Source organism: Ictalurus furcatus, chromosome 8 (genome assembly GCF_023375685.1).
Source record: "Ictalurus furcatus strain D&B chromosome 8, Billie_1.0, whole genome shotgun sequence".
Classification (NCBI taxonomy): domain Eukaryota; kingdom Metazoa; phylum Chordata; class Actinopteri; order Siluriformes; family Ictaluridae; genus Ictalurus; species Ictalurus furcatus.
The window spans coordinates 28,008,302-28,033,287 of NC_071262.1; the positions used below are offsets into that span (position 1 = coordinate 28,008,302).

The 24,986-nt window shown below is 37.6% G+C and overlaps 2 protein-coding genes across 3 annotated transcripts; both read right to left on the bottom strand.

The window, feature by feature from the left end:
• Positions 1-6,325: 6,325 nt before the first annotated feature.
• LOC128611017 (uncharacterized) lies at positions 6,326-8,192 on the bottom strand. Of its 2 annotated transcripts, XM_053630223.1 has the most exons (6): positions 8,150-8,192; positions 7,566-7,946; positions 7,264-7,380; positions 7,061-7,141; positions 6,908-6,951; positions 6,326-6,618 (listed from the first exon to the last, which is right to left on the bottom strand). In XM_053630223.1, the coding sequence occupies exons 1-6, from the start codon at positions 8,190-8,192 to the stop codon at positions 6,472-6,474; spliced, it is 813 nt and encodes a 270-aa protein (XP_053486198.1). In that variant the 3' UTR covers positions 6,326-6,471. The 2 variants fall into 2 exon arrangements, 1 of the variants encoding a protein (XP_053486198.1); XR_008386477.1 differs by lacking the exons at positions 7,566-7,946; positions 8,150-8,192 and having other exon boundaries at positions 6,534-6,618; positions 6,914-7,312.
• A 6,860-nt stretch (positions 8,193-15,052) lies between these two features.
• LOC128611988 (uncharacterized) lies at positions 15,053-16,865 on the bottom strand. Its single transcript, XM_053631887.1, has 6 exons — positions 16,823-16,865; positions 16,268-16,648; positions 15,974-16,090; positions 15,750-15,830; positions 15,600-15,643; positions 15,053-15,347 (listed from the first exon to the last, which is right to left on the bottom strand). The coding sequence occupies exons 1-6, from the start codon at positions 16,863-16,865 to the stop codon at positions 15,201-15,203; spliced, it is 813 nt and encodes a 270-aa protein (XP_053487862.1). The 3' UTR covers positions 15,053-15,200.
• Between the last annotated feature and the right edge of the window lie 8,121 nt (positions 16,866-24,986).

A 24,986-nucleotide genomic window follows, 5' to 3' on the forward strand; every position in this document is an offset into this window, starting at 1 on the left:
GTTGTACAGGTGTGACAAAGGTGACAAAATGGAAAATGTGGTTTATTTCTACCCTCATATGTCGTTCATTGTGTAGTTTATTGAAAATTCTTTCTTAATTCACCTTCTTACTAATATCTGTGTCTGCATGTATACAGTACATTGAGGCCTAAAATCTGAGACAACTAGTGACACTGCATTTATTTTTCATGGTTTTCCAAGTTAATGTAAAGCTGTTCATTACAGACAATCTTTTCAGAAGTAACTTGAATGAAAAGTAAAATCGTAGAATTATTAACATGGGTTTCAGAATTTCTTTCCTTTTTTTGCAATCCCCTTTTGCTTTAATGACAGCGCGCCCTCTAGCTGGCATGGACTCCACAAGTGTTTGTAAAACCTGACGGCCCATGTTACTTCACATCCATCAGTCTGCTGTGAAGATACTGTATGAAACATTTCTTCTCTTTCTTTTACATTTTTAAAAATTCCAAAACCCTTTACATTTCATGTTTTAAATAAATAATAATTAAAAAAAACATTATGGAATATATGAGAAAAATCTCACTTGTAGAATATTTCATATAATAACACACAGTACAGGACAATGAGTCTTTATTGATCAGGTATACATTACAGCCATTATACAGCACCCCCTGGAGCAGAGAGGGTTAAAGACCTTGCTCAAGGGCCTAACAGTGGCAGCTTGGCAGTGCTGGTGCTTGAACCCCCGACCTTCTGATCAGTAACCCAGAGCCTCAACCACCAAGCCACCACTGCCCTCTATGACAATAATAAATAAGTGGTACGGAACCAGGAACCAGACACTTACAATTTCTTAGAAATTCTACAGTATATGTATCTCATTTATAAACATAAAATGAATGCGAGTATGAATGCGCTCGAAGCATGGTTTGAATGTATACTTATACTATAGGTGGTCTGTACTGAGCAGCCCCAGAATATACCATGCAAAAACCAAAAGACACAATAAGGAAGCACAAGGTGTTCTGATCTACCTACATCTACACCACAAATTTCCATACCTGTGTTGTACAGAGATGTCATGACAGACTGGAAAATGTGGTTTACTTGTACCCTCATGTGTGCTCACAGTACAGTAACATCTCATGGTTGTTTATTTTAATTGCTCTCTTAACTCAGCTCGTCTGTACAAACTCTTGCCTACAGAGTAATGATCATCTGGACCAAAGGACAGTGCAATACATTCACATTTTGTGCTTTCAGAGGCACTTTTATTACTGAAAGCCTGACAGCAGAGTTCAAGATCCAGGGGTGCTAGATGGAGCACAGCTCCCTAAAAAAAAGTTCCTGTGATCATGACATCCTTTAAGAAGAATCTTTGTGGAGCATGTGTGGAATAATAATAATTTATTATTATTATTTCAATTATTCTTTTGCAGGTTTATATGAAAAATATTGATGAAATCACAAACCCATAACCCCATCTTTCATTTTAGGTCTTTCACCTGTAGGGCACAGGTGTCACTTTTCATTATTCGTTACTCATTCATTTCTGTTTTGTATTTTATGCCATGCTAGAAATCTGTTAGTTTATCCATAGTTGTACAGGTGTGTTAGTTGAAGCATCTTTATATTGGTTTGTTTTTGTTCATATTGTTGATTTCTGTTACCTTTAATTTTATCAATGCATTGTACAACATCTGTATTGTATGATAATACTGTATATATTGTATGCATATACCATTCATCATTACCTTTATGTGCTCCTTGTGCATTGTTTGTTTATAGGCCTGACTGCTGTATTTATTCGGTTTAGCGCTTTTGATTGGACTCATAATCTGAGATGTGAGATGAACATGAACATCCTGTGAGCCTACCCATCCTTCCAGCTCCCCAACACTTCCTCTGGACACATAAAGATGTCATAAATGTAAAGCACTTGTAGAGCTTTCCACAGAACAAATGACTGGAACACATTGGGGCATTCATCAAACCATACAGGATCACCAAGTGTTCACATTACCCAGTGGCTGTAATGGCTGTATAGGATACAGTCTTCCACTTATCCCCTTCCCAAATGCTCTGTAACTACAAACAGTGGGGCTGGCAACAAATGCAGGGAGTGTTGGAAATTCCTTGTGACCTAGTTATGCCCACAATTATCAGTGCAGGACTGCAGACTTCCATCATTTTTCTTCACAAAGAAGTGGCCCCAATACTCCAGCCATCAGATGCAGGTGATGTGGAGTGTCGAATAAACCCCTGCCTAAGGCCATCCTGGATATACACGTCCATAACAGACAGCTGTTTGATGGACATAAGGTAGATGTGGGATCTAGAAGGAGTGGCCCCTACCAGCAGTCCATATTTAGTATGGTGTTATTTCGGTGGCACTTTGTTTGCTAAAGGCCTCTGTCTGGCATAATCTCTATTCCCATTTCTTCCAGGCTTTCTATGGAGGTGGACCCACATGGGAACTGGAGACATGTCTGAGCAGCTGGGTGAACAGTTAAGATAAGATAAGATAAGATAAGATAAGATATAACTTTATTAATCCCCCGTAGGGGAAATTTAGGTCAACATAGCAGCACGAAGGAATATAAAAAACAGAACGGATGCCATATTGTAGAAGTATTCACACACTATTTACACTATACAATCAGTAATAATTATTTACAACCAGATAATGTCTCAGATATAATTGGGCTTAAATCTGTCAGTTTGGTGCTGTAATGTTGTGGAGGCTGATGGCTGATGGCACAAATGAGCCTCCAAAGCGCTTTGAGGCTCGGGGCTGGATGAGTCTGTGGCTGAAGGAGCTCCTGAGCTGCCTCAGCTCAGCACAGAGAGGATGAGAGGGGTTGTCCATGATGGTATTCAGCTTCCTTCTCATCCTCCTCTCAGTCACCACCTCCACACCGTCCAGTTCCATCCCCACCACTGAGCTGGCCTTCTTCACCAGCTTGCCCAGTTTATTGGTGCCACAAGTCCCGATGCCACCTCCCCAGCACACCCCAGCAAAGAAGATGACGCTGGCCACAACAGACTTGTAGAACATCCGTAGCACTCTGGTGCACACATTATCTCCACCCTCTTTACCAGATTATCTTTGGGATTTCGGGAATGCATTTTTTGGATGGCAGAATGTCTGATTGAGTCAATGACAAAAATTGTTATGGTCTTTGAATGTATAGGTTCACACTGTAATGTTAGTAGCTGGGTTTGAAACAGAACTCATTCTAAGCCCAGATGTCTACCATCCAGAAGGGGGCATGGTGGCTTAGTGGTTAGCATTTTTGCCTCACATCTCCAGGTTTGGGTGTTTGAATCCTACCTCCATCCTGTGGGTGCAGAGCTTTCATGTTTATCCTGTGCTTCGGGGGTTTCCTCCAGAAACTCAAATTTCCTCCCCAATTCCAAAGACATGTATTGTAGGCTGACTGGCATTTCCAAATTGTCCATAGTGTACAAATGGGTGTGTGAATGGGTGTTTGAATAATTGTACCCTTCAATCGATTAGCACCCCATCCAGGGTGTCCCCACCTTGTGCCCCGAGTTCCCTGGGATAGGCTCCAGGCTCCCGTGCAACCCTATATAGGATAAGTGGTATGGAAAATGGATGGATGGATGTCTACCATCCACAGCCTGGTCTCAGAGTAGAGAATCAGGGTCTCTGCTATAAAGCTGCCCTTTGCCCCAGAGTCAATCATATCTGCAATGTCATGTTAATAGATATTTCTCCCAAATTAAGAACCAGGTCTCTTCAAGTTGCTTGTAATCTGGCATGTGTCCAGACCCTCTGCAACAAAGATCTAGACATTCTCATTTTGTTCTGGCACATTTCTCTGGGGACAATTTGGGCTTGAATTTCTTAATTCTCGGTCACTGGACTGAGTGATTGCCTACACTACAACCTCTTATGCATGCACATTACTGAAGGCCTCAAATGAACTGGCAACACATCCTCCTTGGCCAAGAAAGCCCAGCAAGTCCTATCCTGTCTCAGACGGCTGGAAAAAAGTCAAATCTACCACCTCGAAAAAAAATGTTTCAAAATAAACAAACAAACCCAACTATAGTATCACTGACACACCACTAACCCCCTTATCAGGAATCTTTGTAAAACAAGAGCATGCAGAGGAACCAAAGTTTCTATCCCTGCTAAGCACAGTCTCTTCTGCCTACTAGCATCTGGTAAGAGGTACTGCAGCATTTGAGCCACAATTAGCAGACTCTCTAACAGCTTCTTCTTTTACCAGGATGTAAAAGTCATAAATGTTAGGCACTCTGGGCTGAAAAACAGATAAACAACTTGACCACATTACATTATATACTGTACTTACAGTTATTATTTCAGATATTATTTCATTTATGCACTTTCACTTTTATTATTTTTTTTTACTCAGTTTTTGCCTATCAATGTGTCTCTGTGTGTGTGTGTGTGTGTGTGTGTGTGTGTGTGTGTGTGTGTGTGTGTGTGTGTTGTCCTACACCAAGTATTTTGCCATTATGACCAGCACCATGGATTTTTTTAATGTTCTTTTTAAACCTGTGTGTGGAATAGATTTACACACATTAAACTTTTTTTTTTTCAGTAATTAAACTTTATTTGATGGTCTCCATTGGTAACATATGTTTATAATAATCTGATGGTCAAAAGAAAAGTGCAAGATCCTAGTGTTTACTTATAGTGAGAAACAAACCACATTCAGGAAAACAGAGAAAAACTATAGAATTATAGGAGAAAGAAAACAACAACAACAACAACAACAACAACAACAACAACAACAACAACAAATCAGCCTCAAAAGTGGTTGGAAGGCAGTTTTCCTACAGGTTGTGTATTAGTATCGATACATCAGTTGCCCTTGTTGTACTTTTACTGCTGATTTAATAATCTCCACTACATTCACTGGTTTCCCTCATATACTGGTAAACCTCCCACTACTGTCTGACCCTCTAAAATAATCCATTTATAAGTGATGATTATCAATGTCCTTTCACTAGTGCTGTAAATGTGAGTGCAGAGGTGGGTGAATAAAACAAGCCCCGCCCCCAGTTAATGTGGATGTCACAGTGCTTGGCTTATGTTAAATGCCAAAGCACAACCTTTTTGAAAATACACCAGTAATGGAAAATTACTTTGATTTAAACTCTGAGTTTTTTGTTATATTTTTTAATGAAATTGCTCTTTCCATTCATTGTGTCTTCAGCAAATGTCAGAGTCATATAAAGTTAGGTATATGACTTGAAGGAAATAATGGTAGACACAAACATCAGGAGTTACTTTAAACACGTGTAAATAAATAAAACCTGTGGCATAGAAGTTTAACCCTCTTACCCTTTAGTTCCCACAGTATTATGTCCTACAACCCTATATTCCCCATAGAAACAGCACGCCAACCCTGAGTTCTCGGGCCAAAATTGGCCCCAAAATCAACATTTTAATTTTAACATTTTTATGCCTTGAAACAACTTATAATAATGTATTTGTGTAATATTACTTTGAAAATGAAGCAGTTCAGTGTTTTTACTCCACTTAGAGCACAATTCTTAATTAGAGAAATTACGAAAAATGCTCGCTAAAATCTTTATACTCATTTAGAAGTACCATACGAGCATTTTTAGTTAACTTCTACTATTACACCATAAGTTTATCAACAACATTCACGCTTATTCAGCGTAATCTTCACTGTAATGACGGCATAATGATGTAATGACTCCGTGACGTCATGACATCATCAACCTTCTGGGTCAAAAAATAATAATTAAATCAGTAAGGAATCATAGCAGAGTAATGCAGGTATACCGGCCTTACGGGGATAACGTTTACACTGACAAGCCGCTATATCGGCCTTATGGGTATTTGGCATAGACGACCAAGCCGGTATATCGTCCTTACAGGAATAGGTCAAAGATGGGCAAGCCAGTTTTTCGGCATTACGGGGTAAGTGGGTTAACTACACTGAAAAAAACAAGCATCTTGAATAGCATACATTTTTAAAAAAATAATTCTTATTGTGAGATTAATCCAATCATCTTCTATAGCACTTATCCTTCAGGGTTGTGGGGAACCTGGAGCCTATCCCAGGAAGCATAGGGCACATGGCGGGGTACACCATGGATGGTGTACCAAACCATCGCAGACCACAATCAAATACACATTCACACTCTATGGACACTTTGGAAATGCCAATCAGCCTACCATGCATGTTTTTGGACTGCGGGAGGAAACCGGAGTACCCGGAGGAAACCCCCGCAGCACGGGGAGAACATGCAAACTCCGCATACACAGGACCGAGGCAAGAATCGAACCCCCAGCCCTGACAGTGTGAAGCGAACGTGAGAACCACTAAGCCACCATGCGCCCTATTGTTAGCTTAATGTAAAAAAATGCATCTATCATTTAATAATCTTTTCATCTCGTAATGAAAAAGATGGAATAAATTGGCATATAGTCAAGATATTTTCACTGTTTTTACTGTTGTTGCAGTGTAATAGTACCATGTGTTATGAATTATTTCCATTACATCTTACAGTTTTATTTACATCGGAGTACACACACTCATCTGCTGAGCCAGTTTTCCTTTTTTCAGCTTTGGCTTTCCTCTTGGTAAACTGCACAGCTGCGTAATTCAGTGGTTCCGCTTCAGATTCCTGAATAATAATAATAATAATAATAATAATAATGTAATTAATTAAATAAATAAATAATACACATTAACTACACAGAACAAGAGCAGCATCAAAATAAAAAGCTTGGAACTGTTGTGCAAATCTCATCAAATTCATTGTATAAATTATATCCAGAAAATTTAACAAGTAGCATATGAATGCAGCATTTCACATTTCACATATATATGAAGCAAAATTAGTAGTCAGACTCATCTACAGAAACAAACACAATTACCCATACAGTATATAATAATATAGAATGTTCCTGCACACGTACCTGCCTCGTTCCTGGAGAGTTTTCTATAGTCGTATTTACTATGAATACAGAAAAACACCTATGAGTTCTGTATTTTTGATAGACATAATGGTAAATGACTTTATTCAATTTAATTAACCTGATCACAAAAGCACTTACTTTTATCACATTTTCTTCTCCTCAGTATGAAATAAATGAGGCAGAAAATCAGAAGTGCGCACAAACCCAAAGCCGTTCCCAAACCGAGCACTGTCGAATGTAGAGATCTGATCATTTCTGATTCTGTTATTTCACTACATTACATTTACATTAGTGCAAATTATTTTCAAGGTGAATTATGCTTTATGAATTAATTATGAATTACATCTTACCTGTTTTCTCATGTGTGTTCATGTTAGTGCTGTTTCCATGCAGTGTTGGTTCACACACCACTGAATTTTCACACAGAGCTGGTGTAGATGTTTCTGATGCAATAGTAACATGATCACCTATAAACATTTATCATAATTCACTAAAAGTCTGTAACTCAGTGTTATTGAAGAAAACACAATTAGCATTTCACTACTTCATTATTTGTATATTTGTCCTCCAGGTTAAACATGCTAATGGTAATGCAGGAAAGAATAAAACTACATTAAACCTGTATCTTAATCAAATGTAGTGGAAATCCTACCTTTAATTTTTAAATAAGTTCCATCTGCAAACACAAGGTTGCGTCTCGTCAGTGCACAGTAGTACATGGCTTCATCAGACTGAATGATGTTTAAAATGATCATATTGAAACAGTTTGAAGATCTTTTTATTTGAAAATGAGATTTTTGGGATTCATTGTAAAATGTTTCTCCACCACTTTTATATACTGTGACTATACTCTGAGGTTTTTTTCTGTTTGGTTGCTTAAACCAGGTAATTATCCCAACTTCTTTTTCAGAAATACAACACTGCAGAGTAGCCGAGTCTCCGATATTCACACTGAGCTCTTTATCAGGCTGATAAACTGGTGACTCTGTGAGGGATTGTGCAGTAACACAGCGTCTATCAGGTTGGACTGTATCTAGAAAAGTAAATGCATTAATTAAGTAAATAATTTATTTTTGATATTATTATATATAAGGGGTTATTAAAGATAACCTTAAAGGAATAACGTTGGAGATTCTTCTACATACAACTCCATACAAAATGCTTTAAAGTAAGTCTCCATACCTTTTTAAAAAATTATATCAAACTAGATGGGAATAATTTGCTCATATTACTTACACATGGTGCTGAAGATCAAAATTAAAATCCAGAAACCAGTCATTTTTCATTTCTCAGAAATTCTACAGTGTTTGTATCTCATTTATCAACAGAATATGAATGCACTTGAAGCTTGGTTTGAATTTATATTTATACTATAGGCGGTCTGTACTGACCATGCCCCAGAATATGACGTGATTGGTTGTAATTTAAAAAAGTCATGATAAGCAAGCACACAGTATTCTGATCTGCCTACATCTACACCACATATTTCCGTATTTGTGTTTTGGTGTTGCACAGAGATATTGTGACAAAGGTGTTATGACAGAATGGAAAATGTGGTTTACTTGTACATTTATGTGTGCCTACACAAACATCTCATTCTTAATTTTAATTTCCATCTGGAGTCAAAATCTTGCCTATGTAATGATGCTCATTTGGGCAAGCTTAATGCATTTGACTTTTATTATTGAAGAACCCGACAGCAGTGTTGAAATTACAGTGGGGACAGATGGAGCTTAGCTCCCCAAAAGATACATGAATTCCTTTTTGTCACGTAATCCACATAATGGAGGTTAAGACAGATGCAACTGCCATTAAAGACTTTTATTTGAGAGAGACAAGAAGACAAATCCAAAACACGAGACAATAGTGAGGTCAAGAAACAGGCAAAGGGTCAGGCGATTGGCAAACAGGCATAACAAGGCAAGGCTAGAATCGAGAACGAAAAACGAGAACAAGATCAAGAACCATGAAACAAAACGAGGAACAGGGTATAATCGCTTGGTAGAGTGATAACACTAATACTTCGCAAAGACATTGTTATAAAACAGTCTCTTTATATTATGGAGTGAGTGTGTGAAATTGGATGCAGGTGTGCATAATTAGAATGAATGAGTGTTCTGGGAATTGCAGACCATGGTAGTCATGTTTGTAGGCCGCAGTGCAGGATGGGAAATCCTCCCCCAGCAGTCCTGGCCCTCTAGGCAAAATGTCTTCACATAACCCGGGAGACTGAGCAGTATCCTCAGCTGAGCAGGAAGGCAGAGCGACGTCCTCAGCAGAGCAAAAAAGCAAAGCATTGTCCTCCTTCAACTCTGAAGGCTGAACTTGGTTGGCTGTTTCAACAGAATTGGGCGTTAGCAGAAATTGATTATTCGTGTCAGCAGACTCGGACTTAGTCAGAACTTGGTTGTCCGTGTCAGCAGACTCGGGCGTGAGCAGTACTTGGCTGTCCATGTCAGCAGACCTTGGCATGAGCATTACTTGGTTGGTCGTGACGTCGACTTCAGGTGTGAGCAGAACCTGGTGGTCGTGACATCGGTTTCAGGCATAAGGAGAACTTGGTTGGTCGTATCAACAGACTCTGGTGTGAGCATAACTTGGTTGGTCCTGATGTCGACTTCAGGCGTGAACAGAACCTGGTTGAATGTGAAGTCGGTTTCAGATATGAGGAGAACTTGGTTGGTAATGTCAACAGACTCTGGTGTGAGCATAACTTGGTTGTTCATGACGTTGGTTTCAGGCATAAGGAGAACGTGGTTGGTCATATCAGCAGACTCGGGTGTGATCAGAACTTGGTTGTTCGTGACGTCGGCTTCAGGCGTGATCAGGAAGTGGTTGTTCATGACGTCAGCTTCAGGAGTGAGCAGGACCTGGTTGGTCATGACGTCGGCTTCAGGTGTGAGCAGAACTTGGTTGGTATTGACGTTGACTTCAACCTGGGACAGGAACTTGGGGTGAGCTGAACTTGGGTTGGCCATCTCTTCAACCTGGGACAGGAACTTGGCATGAGCAGAGCTTGGGTTTGCCGTCTCTTCGACCTGTGACAGGAACTTGGTGTGAACAGTGCTTGTTTTGGCCGTCTCTTCAACCTTGAACAGGAAATTGGCTTGAAAGGTCACCTCTTCGAGCTCGGACAGGAACTTGGCTTGAGAGGCCATCTTGTCGAACTTGGACAGGAACTTGGCTTGTGAGTCCGTCTCTTCGACATTGGACAAGAATTTGGCTTGAGAGGTTGTCTCTTCAAGCTCTGAATGGAACTTGGCTTTGGCGGCTGTCTCTTCGATCTCGGACAGGACCTTGGTTTGCGAGGTCATCTCTTTGACCTCGGACAGGAACTTGGCTTGAGAGGTCGTCTCTTCGACCTCAGACAAGAACATGGCTTGAGAGGTCGTCTCTTTGACCTCTGACAGGAACTTGGCTTGAGAGGTCATCTCTTCGACCTCAGACAGGAACATGGCTTGGGAGGTTACCTCGTTGACCTCGGACAGGAACTTGACTTTATGCTGGAGCTCTGGAGATTAGACAACCTTGTGGGTCTCAGGCTGGAACTCTGGGGATGAGACCACCTTGTGGGTCTCCTGCTGGAGCTCTGGGGATGATAATGCCTCATTGGTCTCATATTGAAGCTCTGCAGGTGAGACCACCTCATAGGTCTCAGGTTGTAGTTCTGGGAATGAGACCACCCCATGGGTCTCATGCAGGAGCTCTAGGAATGAGACCGCCTCGTGGGTCTCATGCTGGAGATCTGGGGACTAGGTAAAGCTGGGATGGTTTTCTTGCTTTCCTTCGTGTGATGTCTCCATTGTCTTCCTGCTGCATCCATGGTGAAGGGAAGTATTCTGAAAAAACATGTCATGATGGGTAAAAGCAAAGAGCTCTACCAAGACCTTTGGAACCTTATTGATGCAAAACATATTGATGGAATTGGATACAGACCTATTTACAGACCTTACCTCCAGTAAGCACCATTGGGACCATTATCCACAATTGGAAGCAACATCACTCTGTCATCAACCGGCCACGCACAGGAGCTCCTCACAAGATTTCTGACCAGGGAGTCAGAAGAATAGTCAGAAGAGTAGCCCAAGAGCCAAGGACCTCTTGGAAAGAGCTCCAGAAACACTTGGAGGCAGCAGGTAGCATCATCACAGAGAAAACAATAGACGATGCACTCCACTGCTTACGCTCACCCCACAAGACTCCATTACTAAAGAAAAGGCATGTCGAAGCTCGTTTAAAGTTTGCTACAACTCATTTGTATAAGCCTATGAAATACTGGGAGAGTGTAGTCTGGTCAGAGCAAAATTGAACTTTTTGGCTGTCATACTACACACAATGTTTGGAGACGAAATGGCACTGCACATCACCCTAAAAACACTACCAACAGTGAAGTTTGGAGGTGGAAGCATCATAGTGTGGGGCTGTTTTTCATTGCATGGTACTGGCAGACTTCATGTAATTGAAGGAACGATGAATGGAGCTCTTTACCTGGAGATTCTTGAGAAGAATCTTCTGCCATCCACCAGTATGATGAAGATGAGACGTGGGTGGACCTTCCAGCAGGACAACGATCCAAAGCATACAGCAAAGAAAACTTTAAATTGGTTTCAGAGAAAAAAAAATCAAGGCGTTAGAACGGCCCAGTCAGTCACCTGACTTGAATCCAATTGAACAAGATTTGAAGACAATATGTTTAGAAGAATGGGAGAAAATCACACCTGAATATTACGACCCATTAATTTCTTCATACAGGAAGTGTCTTGTAGCTGTCATTACAAATAACGGCTTCTCGATACTTTTTTTTCCCACACCATTCCTCTTTATTACACATAACTTTATTTATGGACTTTAATGCTTGGATTTCTTGATATTTCCAGATTTCTTGAGTTAATTCCAAAAGTCTGTTGAAAATTTCATGTGAATAACCTCATTGGAAATATATTTACTGAAAATCTTTTTTTGAGGTATTCAATACTTATTTCCCCCACTGTACATCAAGATGTCGTCAATGTAAAGCATGTGTGGAGCATGTCACAGAGCGCCATCTTGATGAATTACTAGAACAATCTGGTGCAATCATGAAACCATACAGCATCACCAAGTATTCATAGTTCCCATTGGCTGTAGAAAAGACTGTCTTCCACTCATGGCTGTACTTCTACACAGCAACAGTTTTTTGATGGAGAGATGGATTGACCTCTACCAACAGGTCAAGAGCGCAATCCCAGGGTCCTTAATGTGGGAGTTTGGTGACACCTTGCTTTCTAAAGACATCTGCCCAGATTATGGATCTCTGTGGTCACAGTCTCTATTCCCATTGCTTTATAGCTTTCAAGGGATTTGGACCCACATGTACACTGGAGACAACATGTCTGAGCAGCTCAGTGACCAGCTATCTCCACCCTCTTGACCAGACTACCTTGGGATGGCACAATGTCTGGTTTAGACATTGGCAAAAATTATAATGGGCAATGACTGGATAGGTTCAATCTGTATCATCAGAGACTGGGTTTAAAACAGTACGGATTTCTGAGCCCAGAGATCTACCATCCACAGCCTGGTTTCAGAGAGGAGGGGAACCGGGCCTGTACTATAAAGCTGCCCATGGCCCCAGAGTCAATCATGTAAGCAAAAATGAAATGAAATGAAACAATTTCATCCTAACTCAATCACAGTTTGATGTTAAATGAGTTAGCTGTATCGTGTTTAGAGATGTTACTACCCAGTTGACTCAGAGGACCAGGTCTTTCCAGGCAGCTAGGAAGCTAGCACGTGTCCAGACACTCTTCAACAGACATAGACAAATTTCTGTATTTGTCTGGCATGTTCCTATGGTGACGGATGGGTTCAGTCCACTACCATGGACTCTGGGGTGGAGGAATTTCTTCAATTTTCAGTCGATGAAGTGAATGATTGTGACACACATACTCAGGAGATTATCACACAACAGTCATAAAGATTACATCAGATCAGGAGAAACAGGGATCCAAGGGAGATTTAAATCACTAAAACAAAGAAAAATATCCATAGTTTCATTGGTTCATCACTAAATGCCCTTATCGTGAATCTACTTCAAGCATTTCAAACCAAGAGCATGTAGAATAATACAATTTTCTATCCACCCTAACCACACTCTCTTCTGCCTACTAGCATCCGGTAAGAGGTCCTGCAGCATTTGAGCCGCAAGCAAGTGACTCTTTAACAGCTTCTTTTTCCAGGATGTATAAGTCATAAATGCTCAGCTCTCTGGACTCAAAAGCAGATATAACACTTGACCACGTCATATAATGTCCTAACAGTTATTATTACAATTAATAGACAGACAGACAGACAGATAGATAGATAGATAGATAGATAGATAGATAGATAGATAGAGCACTTTATTGATCCCTGGGGAAATTGTTTTGTTGCAGCTGTACAATAAATAACAGAAATTACAAGGACACAGACTATGCACAGAGAACACAAATTATAGTACCCATACTTAGTCAACTAAATTAAGTAAGAATAAAATAAAATACTAAGTAGCAACAGGGGTGGCTTTGGATCAGGTGGTAGAACGGGTTGTCCACTAATCGTAGGGTTGGTGGTTCGATTCCCAGCCCGCATGACTCCACATACCGAAGTGTCCTTCGGCAAGACGTTGAACCCCAAGTTGCTCCTGATGGCAAGTTAGCGCCTTGCATGGCAGCTCTCCTATCATTGGTGTGTGAGTGTGTGTGTGAATGGGTGAATGAGATACAGTGTAAAGCACTTTGGATAAAAGCGCTATATAAGTGTGCCATTTAGTAACAAAAGTAAGTATTATTGCACTGATGCATTTTTATTTACTTATATTACTTATTTTTGAATAATTATTGCCCATCCATATGTTTGTTGTTCTGCACAAACCATAAGTAATGTATTTTGCTTTTGTTTTACTTCTTTATTGGAAAATCAACAATTTAAAAAAATCGAAATCTGACATTTTTTCATATAATGACTAGTTCCAGTGGTATCACAAACTAAGCATATTTTGTTCGCTATATAAACTTTATTTCATAGAGTTTCATTTATTTCATTGGTAGCATTTGCATATAATAATCTGAAAAAAAACTGGGGCGGCTGTGGTTCAGGTGGTAGAGTGGGTTGTCCACTAATCGTAGGGTTCGATTCCCGGTCCACATGACTCCACTTGCTGAAGTGTCCTTAGGCAAGAACCCCAAGTTTCTCCCGATGGCAAGTTAGTGCCTTGCATGGCAGCTCTGCTACCATCGGTGTGTGTGTGAATGGGTGAATGAGAACCAGTGTAAAGTGCTTTGTAGAGCTGCTAAGGTTAAAAATGCGCTATATAAATGCAAGAAAAAAAAAATCCACACTCAGTAAGTGAATGATGGTTTGAAGTTGTGTGCAGTGTGAGGTGAAAATCCTGGACTTCATAATAAATGATTATGGCTCCATGTCTGGAAGGATTTATCTTTGTGCTTGATGCTTCAATTTGGTTAATGTAAAATGTATTTGAAAAAGTTTTACTCGACAATTAATGGTGAAGAAATCTACTTCCAGGTTCTGAGCACCACGATCAGGAAAACAAAGGCAGCTAAAGTAAACCCACAAATTCTCTAAAAGACAAAAAATAATCACAAAAACCTGCATTGAAACAGATTGGAAGCTTGTTCTGCAACAGGGTCTGTATGAAGATCAATACATCAGTTACCTCTGTTGTATTTTTACTGCTGATTTAATCATCCTGACTGCATTCACTGGTGTCTAACTTATACTGGTAAACCTCCCACCATTCTCTGACCCACTAAAATAATCCATTTGTAAGTCATGATTTTCAGTGTCCTTTCGCTACTGCCAGAAAGTTGAGCACAGAGATTAGTGAACAAAACAAGCTCATATAAATCATGACAAGATCATGTTTTTTGTTACTTTTTTTAATGGAATTGCTTTTTATATTTATTGTGAAAAAATAAATTACTGAAACCAAAACCAAACAAAAAACATACAAGTTGGATTTTTTTACAAGTTCAGCGTTACTGAAGTTAATACATCCGTAGTTACTTCACACGTGTGCACAGAAATAAAACCTGTAGCATAGGAGTTTATCCACACTGCAAATAAAACAATATCTTAAATACAGGCAACTTTAATATAATTATTATTATGAGATTAGTGTAAACAAATATAAAATTATTTCTAGGTTTTTCTGTTATGTTTTGTGTTGTTGTTTTTTTTTTTTTCTTGGCGCATCATATATGATATCATGGTAATGAAAAATATGAATTACATTTGCTATCATGTGTTATGAATTATTTCTGTTATATCTTACAGTTTTTTTCACATCGGCGTACACACACTCATCTGCTGAGCCAGTTTTCTTTTTTTCAGCTTTGGCTTTCCTCTTGGTAAATTGCACAACTGTGTAATTCAGTGTTTCAGCTTCAGATTCCTGAATAATAATAATAATAATAATAATAATAATAATAATAATAAGCCAGATCGAAAGTCCAGATGAAAGTAATAACAATACAATATGGGTAAATGAACAATACACACTAACTACACAGAACAAGAGCAGCATCAAAATAAAAAGCTTGGGATTGTTCTGCAAATCTGAGTAAACTGACTGTTTATATTAAATCTAAAACATGATAATGAGTAACATATTAATGTAGCAATATTTTACATACAGAAATATCACACGTACCTGCTTCATTCCTGGAGAATCTTCTATACAAGCTTTCACTATTAATACAGAAACACACCTATTAGTCTTTTGGGTCAAACTAAAGTTAACTGTACTTATAAAGTTTTTAATTATTGTGATGACAAAAGCACTTACTTTTATCACATTTTCTTCTCCTCAGTATGAAATAAATGAGACAGAAAATCAGAAGTGCACACAAACCCAAAGCCGTTCCCAAACCGAGCACTGTCGAATGTAGAGATCTAATCTTTTCCGGTTCTGTTATTGATAACATTACATTTACATTAGTGCAAATTATTTTCTAGGAACATTTTGCTTGATGAATTATGGATAATTAACATTGAATTCTGAATTATAAGACATATCACCTGTTTTCTCGTGTGTGTTCATGTTAGTGTTGTTTCCATGCAGTGTTGGTTCAAACAGCACTGAATTATCACACAGAGCTGGTGTAGATGTTTCTGATGCAATAGTAACATGATCACCTATAAACATTTATCATAATTCAATAAAACTCTGTAACTCAGTGTTGTTGAAGAAAACACAGTTAGCATTTCACTTCATTATTATTTGTCTTCCAGGTTGAACATGTTAATGGTAATAAGGAAAAAAAAATCACTACATTAAACCTGTAGCTTAATCAATTTTAGTGGAAATCCTACCTTTAATTTTTAAATAAGTTCCATCTCCAAACACAGTGTTGGATCTCGTCAGTGCACAGTAGTACATGGCTTCATCAGATTCAGCGATGTTTAAAATGATCAAATTCAAACAGTTTGAAGATCTTTCTATTTGAAAATGAGACTTTTGGAATTGATTGTAAAATATTTCTCCACCATTTTTATATAACTGGACTATACTCTGAGGTTTTTTTCTGTTTAGTTGCTTAAACCAGGTAATTATCCTGACTTCTTTTTCTAAAATACAACACTGTAGAGTAGCCGAGTCTCCGATATTCACACTGAGCTCTTTATCAGGCTGATAAACTTGTGACTCTGTGAGGGATTGTGCAGTAACCCAGCGTCTACCAGGTTGGACTGTATCTAGAAAAGTAAATGCATTAATAAGGTAATGAATTCAGGTCAGATATTATTATACATAATGCGTAATTAAAGATCATCTTAAAGGAATAATAGAAACTTGCAAAAAGTGTCTTTAGAGTAATAATACTAATCATACATCAAACTAGATGGGAATAATTTGCTCATATTACTTACACATTGTGCTGAAGATCAAAATTAAAATCCAGAAACCAGTCATTTTTCATTTCTCAGAAATTCTACAGTGTTTGTATCTCATTTATCAGCAGAATATCAATGCACTTGAAGCTTGGTTTGAATTTATATTTATACTATAGGGGGTCTGTACTGACCACGCCCCAGAATATGATGTGATTGGTTGTATTAAAAAAAAAAAAAGTCATGATAAGCAAGCAAATGGTATTCTGATCTGCCTACATCTACACCACATATTATTTTCCATATTAGTGTTTTGATGTTGCACAGATATACAGTATCATGAGAAAGGTGTTAAGACAGAATGGAAAATGTGGTTTAATTTTACACTCGCGTGTGCCCACACTAATGTCTTATTGTTCTTTAATTTAATTGCTCTCTTGATTCAACATGTTTGTTCAAAACGCCAAATAAGTTGCTTGGTTTAGTGAGTCTGCCAAATGATGTAAATATATAAATGAACCAGTTACACACAGACTTGGCCCTATACACACTATAGTCACCATCCTGGAACGTGCGAGTGTCAGTGTTGTGTTCTGCTTAGACATGAACATGGACAAATTGGCTTTTATGAGTGATATACAGTATCAGTTATATTAATTTGTTATTAATGCATGTTGGAAAATGACCATGAAGTCCATTATAAACCGCTGAACTGTGAATTGTATTGAATATAACTGAACTTCTTCAAATATATTTGTATATAATGATCAACAAGTAGCCGGTAAAGTCAAGGCCTGCTCTGTGACCTGAAACAGATCAGTTTTACTAACAGAGCTTTAAGGGTGAGGATTTACTGCCATCTAGTGGGAGATAGTGTTATTAGTTCTTAATCCTAAAATGTTCAAATCTACACACTAATACTGATTGGTAGATAGTGTTTGTAGTGAAGTTGGAGAAAAACATACACAGTGTGTGATGATGACCGTGTGAGAAAGAGACTGAGAGTGGGAATGTGAGAGTTTGAGATCGGAGAGGAGCGCGATGAGGAGTGAAAGTCCATCGCTGTCCGTGGTGTTGAAACTCTTGTGACGAAACGGTGCACCTCGGTTACCATAGCAACATGAATAAAGTGTTAATGCACCTCAATAACCATGAGAAATATTTGTACATATATTATTATTATAGCAGATAATGAAATCCCAGATGTACTGACTTGTCGCTGTGAGAAACCAGCTTTTCATTTCACGTTTCTTAATTTTCATTAGTGTTTAAAGAGGGAACCTCTACAGTTAAGGAACAAGTTTAATGTTGTTCAGGGGAGGGTGAAAAGGTAGCACACAGGAAGTGATGTAATAACTGTAAAGCTGAGTCTACATGGTTATAGGAGAGGCTCCTCCAAAACTGTTTATCAGGTGATCCAATTCTGTTTTGTATGTATGGTTGTAGTTTTATATTACAGACGACATCTTACAGAATGATCATTAATAAAAGATACTAATAAAATTAATTAAAATATGGATTTTATAATGACTAGAGCAGTGACGTAAACCAACGTAGTGATGAAGATCAGGGCAGTGACCAGACTGTAAAGGGTATGACAGATGTATGTTTATAACAAAATGATACCAGATAATGAATTCGTAGAGTAAACTGCGTATAATATGAAAAATAAATAATATAATTAACACCACTTAATGCACAGTGATTACTTGGAGAAACGATCTTAGACGTTATATCTGACCCTGAGCCTAGAAAATCTAACAGTAAATTTTATGTTAATAGTTTCTAACTTGTTTAAATCAATAGATATGACATTTTGAAAGAAATTCTGTGTGTGAAAGACAGCATGAGACTGGAGATGCTGAACACACTTCACAGTCGGTCAGAGCTGTTGTTGAGTGTCAGTTGTGGTCAGACTTTACTCATGAGCTACAGTTAGTCTTCCTGTATAAGCGCAGCAATGTGCCAACAGACACTTGTGCAAAACGCTGTGACTGCAACGAACAGGATGTAATAATACACATCAAAGTGAGCATGAGTGTCTTTCGTTAAATAGATCAAGTGATTCTCACACGACTGTCTGGTTGATGCTGAAGTCTCCAGTGTTAGTTCTCTCAGAGCCGAGATCTACTGTTAAACAATCTGGATTTTCTGTTCAATGATCAAGAGATTCAAGATTCAAGAGATTCAAGATTATTTGTTACATACACAATTATATACACTATATAACTTTCAGTGGAATGAAAACGATCAACATCTTCCATGAAACTCAGAGAGTTCAGGTTAAACATATGACTTTTTTTTTTTTTTATAAAGAAGTGTTTGGGATAGGTGTACTGTAGAACACCGAGTAATGACTTAAATATACAACATCGGCGGAAATGATATACACTCAGATGTATTTCACATATTTTACATGTTTATTTATACATTAGATTATATTCTAGAAGGAGAAGAAGAAGAAGAAGAAGAAGAAGAAGAAGAAGATGAAGAAGAAGAAGAAGAAAAAGAGAACATTGACCAGGCCCTGCCCAATATATATATATATATATATATATATATATATATATATATATATATATATATATATATATATATATATATATATATATATATATATATATATATATATGTACAGTATCTCACAAAAGTCAGTAAGCCCCTCACATATCTTTTCATGTGACAACACTGAAGAAAGGACACTTTGCTAATTAATTATTAATTAATTTTATTAATAAAGAAAATGTAGTTTACTTATTGTCTAACTAAAGTGTAATGCTTGTAAATATTTAAACATTGCTATGATCACAATGTGTATAGTTATTTTACATATAGAAATAAGTTTATTAATGTATTTTAAAATAAAATATATTTTCATTGCATTATTATTATTTTTGTGCTACAGAAGAATCTGTGGATCCTGTAGTGATCTGCCTCGCTGTAGCATTAGGAGTGTGTGTGGTTGTGATCTTTGCTCATGTCGTAAGCTCTAAAGGGAGAAACTGTGAACGTTGTCATGGTGAGTCTTTATTAAGGTTGTGTATCATATAGTGAATAGTATATCATATACTGTATGTACACTTATATAATATGTATAAGTCCTGATGGAATCATATATTTTTCCTCTACAGTGAGATCTCATCACGGTTCTACAGTAGAGAAAACACTCAATCAGGTAAATGACTTTAAAATGTAATAAAAACATTATTATTAGACTCAGTGCTATCAGGGATCACAATGATAAATATTACACTAATAGTGATTTAATTCTGATAGCTGTCATTTACAGTGAACGCTTTATGTTATTTCCCACAGGGCCGTTCTGCTCTCGAGGTCAATTTCTCTGCTTTACATTTCAAAGAGAGGAAAATCAAACCCAGTGATAGAGTGTACACTGAAGTGGTTTACTCCTCTTTTACTTAGAGTATATTTCAGTAATGCTTTATATTACACATGATATTACTGCACATGTCTCTTACTGTTTCATGAATGCATTGATCAATAGTAAATCTACAGCAAGCCTTACATGTATTATTGTCTTTTGTTGTTGTTGTAAATGTAAGAATCTGTGGTTTGAAGTAAAAGTAAAGATCAGATGAAAGCTCATACCATCTGAAATCATTTTAAACTGTTAGTGTTGTTACAGTTCCATGCCAAATGAAGAGACACATAAGGTGCACTCTACATAATTTCTGTAATTTCTACAATAAAATACTGTGTTTAATCAAGTGTCGTCATTTTACTGTGTTTTATGTTTTCAACCTGGAGAAATACTGTCAATATCAAGTATAAATACTGTATAACTACTGTAACATTCCTGTGATTATATTGTAATAATGAAGTAAATCATAAGTGAATACATTAACATTAACTTCAGTATAAAACTATGACCCAAAAGCATTTACCTGAAGAAGCAAAAGCCCTTACGTTAAGGGCTATGTTACGTTATTTTCTAACATAAGAATATGTTAGAAAATAATTGTTTAGGCAACAGCATTACGACATTAAGATAATTAAAAGGTAAGATAATTAAATATATATATATATATATATATATATATATATATATATATATATATATATATATATATATATATATATATATATATATATATATTCCATTAGGAATGATCTTTTACAAAATATACATCTTTTACTATATATATATATATATATATATATATATATATATATTTTTTTTTTTTTTAAAAAAAAAAAGGTCATTCAATTCATGTAAGTACTTATTTTAAAGAACAAATAAAAGAAAATTCATACTTTTTTGTGACATTTCTTGGTGTATTTTGAGTGACGTGATCAATACAGTGAACTCGCTTTGTTACTTCACTCGAATTTCATCACCATGGACAGCAACAAAATCCTGAACAGAAGCTGATATAGAGGCATGTAGTCAAAAGGCTGTGTCTCAAACCAGATAAATACTAGTGTACTAAGTAGTGCAGTTAAACAGAAAGAAAAAAGTACACCCCCTAGACATTAGACTATAGTAGACATTTTAACTTTCTATTTAGCATGCAGGTTTGTAGTTTATAACTTATGCTAAGAAATTATATACAATATCAAATAAAATAATGTTTGTGTATGAGAGAGTGTGTGTGTGTGTGTGTGTGTGTGTGTGTGTGTGTGCATGGCCACCTGACCATCACACCCATACGCGGTGTTGTCTGAATTGTTACCATGAAGATGTAAGCAGAAAACTGTGTAGAATATCTATGTATGCTGTAGCATTACAATTTCCCTTCAGAACTGAGGACCAGATGATAGAAAACCAGGAACAACAGCAGATCAACAGCTCAGAACTCACAAAGATCACACGAGTACTTTGTCCATGTGCTTTATATACAATAGGAGGTTTCAGTGACAACTAAAGAAGAGAATATAATATGGGGGAGGTTGTCCCCTGGAGGCCCTCTATTCTGTGAGTAAATTAATAAATAAGTGAGTAAATAAATGAATAAATAATCAAATAAATAAAGATAAAAGAGGTCTCTGGCTGCCAAAAGTAACAACTAACAAGGCACAAAACAGATCCTGTGTCAGTAGATGGAGCCAGTGCGGTGTGACAGGTCACACGGAGTAAAACTCTGAAGAGTTAAAGTGAATTAGAGATGAAGATGAAGAATGCACTTACAGAAAACTCACACAAAACCATTACCTCATATCAGAAGACAGCAGAAGAAAAAAAGAAACACTGAGGCTGTATTTTACCCACATAGACCTCATGATGATGGAGATAAATTAGGGGATTATTTAGGGTCACTCTGGTCTGCGGTTACAGGGCGGTGCTGTGGCTTTAAGTTAAGTGGCTTTTATTTCAGTAAGATGAAGTGTCATGCCTTCAGGACTACAGAACAAGACAATACATGTGTTCTGTACATATAGATAACAATGTGAAAACAAGTTCAAGACAAGAAGAAATACAGCTCAGTACAGAACACAGTGATGAAGCAGAGTCACTGTTACCACCCTGAAGTTGATTATTGTCCTATAACAGCAAGTCCCATAGTGTTTTATTCCTCTTTTTTACACCACAGCAAATTTCCAACATGAACAAACTTAACGATAGTCCAATTCTCCATTAATACATTTAGCAAAATATAAATAAAGAAGAGATGGAGGTCACAAACGCAAATCTTTGTGAGAAATGGCACCTGAAGATGTTTGATGAGATCAGGACAAATGAAGAATGATCTTTGTGCCCTGCAGCGATTCGACAGCTGACGAGAGAAAAAGTGAAAATCTTTTGATCTGGTGGATTATAAGAAGCTCCGCCCACAAGCCTCTAATCAGGAAGTTCACTGTTTACGCTGTTGAGCTGCTGCTGGATCTCGGCCTGATATGTGGAGGGGGTGAAGATTTTAGTGCATGTTTTTCACTTATACATGAACAGGCATGTTGAGCATCAGCATTTAATATTAACACCACCTCTCGACACTGATTATGGCTGCTGGCCGGTGGGTGAATTGGCAGGTGGCCAAATTGTGGAGGAAATCATTTTTTCATTTTAATATCAGTTCAAAAGTTTGTATTTCCCTTTCATCATGTGATATAAATATTCTCTAATAACTGAAATGCCAGCATTTGCATTTACTCTACAACCTCTGAGTTACGCTCTGAACCATTTTTAGATGAGATCAGTTGTAATATTCGTTGCAGTTCTTTTCTTTTACCATTGTCTTTAAGTAAGATGAATCCAAATTTAATTTTGGAATTTATTTTACTTTGAAAAGTAATTGTATATCTTTATATACTTGTTAAATTAGAGATACGTTTTATATATTTTTTCAAATACCATGGGGCATGCAAACTTTTGCTTGCTTTTGGTTATATACACAAGTGGGCCATGTGACTTTTCACAGCTCTTAGTAACATAAGAAGCTCTTTAACTGTCACGGCTTCTCAGCAGATGCAGAATGCACACACAGGTCTGGTCTGGAAAGTTAAAGCTGAGATCTGGAACATTCAGTGTGGTTTTTACTCGCTGTACCTTCCTGTTTACCCGAGCAGAGAGATTTATACCGCAGAGCAGACCAATCAAAGTAGCAGGAATAAAGTAAACAAATGTTATTGTCTACACACACACACACACACACACACACACACACACACACACACATAAAAGCTATATAATGTTGAAATATACAAGAGCCATGTACAAACTCCATTATCATGAGCGTCATCAGGAGGATCTAAAGCTGAGTAACTGACTGTGTAAATAATATTATATCTGACGGGTTACACAATAAGCGAACACGCTGTTGTGTGTTTAGACCAGATTAAAGTGCAGGGTGAAATCTGGGGATTTAAATGAGAGGTGTTATAATATTACACATCTATATGAAGTCTAGAGATGTTTCAAATTGTGCATCGAGCCTGAAAAAGAAAAAAAAACAGCAATAACGGTGTGCCCTGAGAGAAATAAAAATAGCCACACATCCTGTGGAAAGTTTGAGAGGTGAGAAACTGATGGTGTTTCTGAGAAAAGCGACTCGGCGGTCAGAGCGGCCTGCAGAGATGAAACTCTCGGAGCTGCAGTGTGTGAAGGGGCAAAGAGACAAACAGAGATACAAAACCACACACACACACCTTAAAATCTTACTCACACACACACACACACACACACACACACACACACACACACACACATTTTAATACACACTCTTTTAATAGAAATGAAGACCAGTTTGCTGATGATTACGAGAAAAATAAATGTAAAATTTTCTGCATGCAGTGCGGTGTGTTTATTTACCCTGAATGCTTTTAGATTAATTAGCATAATTTTATTCATAGGATATAAATATTTGTGTATCAAACACTCATTTCCAGAAAAAAAAAAGATTTGAAACCTGCAGCATGTGTTGTAGCTGATGAGAGATCATTTTGATTTGTCAGTTTTGAGTCTTTGGTGTCATAGTGTTGCTTAGATGGGAGAGAGAGTGAGAAATACACAGAGAGATACATACAGTGAGCGAGAGGGAGAGAAAGAGAGAGAGAGAGCTAGAGATAGAGAGAGAGAGAGAGAGAGAGAGAAAGAGAGAGAGAATGTGATTGGTTAAAGTTACACAGTGGTGAAGGAGGAGGCGCAATAAGGCCTGAATAAAACTCCACCCATATCGACACAGACATCTTACATATGTTCACGATCATAATTCATAAAACATGTATTAGACGTGCCTAAAACTTAAATGCTGAGTCATTTTTCAAGGAAAAGCTGAATAATACTACTTCTAATAGATTATATGCACTTGGTTCAGTTTTCCTAATAAACATTATCAAAACATTTAAATAAAATGAAAATAAAAAGACTGCTATGAAAGAAATAATGTGGGAGAATGATATTGTTGGTGAAGGAGAGAAGCTCAAGGATGAGAGGACATGTAGAGGCTTGTAGTGTAAGGTTTCTTTAAGGCTTGTTAGGACTATTCATGGCTTTTAACTTGCTAAAATGGAAGCTACTAGGAACCCTATAGTACAGTCAAGAGTACTGTATGTGTATACCTGACCATCACACCCAGATGTGGTTCTTCCCCAAACTGTTACCACAAAGTCTGAAGCACACAATTGTCTGCAGTCTTAGTCTGAACTAAGAGAACAAACCTGTTCTAGCATGACAATGCCCCTGTGCATAAAGCGAGATCTATAAAGGCCGAGGTTGGTGTGGAAGAACTCGAGTCCATTGAACGTC

Coding starts and splice junctions, on each gene's coding strand:
- LOC128611017 (XM_053630223.1), bottom strand. CDS start 8,192: ATGACTGGTTTCTGGATTTTAATTTTGATCTTCAGCACCATGT. Junction 7,947..8,149: donor TTTGATCTTCAGCACCATGT/GTAAGTAATATG, acceptor TTACTTTTCTAG/ATACAGTCCAACCTGATAGA. Junction 6,952..7,060: donor CATACTGAGGAGAAGAAAAT/GTGATAAAAGTA, acceptor CTGTATTCATAG/TAAATACGACTATAGAAAAC.
- LOC128611988 (XM_053631887.1), bottom strand. CDS start 16,865: ATGACTGGTTTCTGGATTTTAATTTTGATCTTCAGCACAATGT. Junction 16,649..16,822: donor TTTGATCTTCAGCACAATGT/GTAAGTAATATG, acceptor TTACTTTTCTAG/ATACAGTCCAACCTGGTAGA. Junction 16,091..16,267: donor AACTTATTTAAAAATTAAAG/GTAGGATTTCCA, acceptor AAATGTTTATAG/GTGATCATGTTACTATTGCA.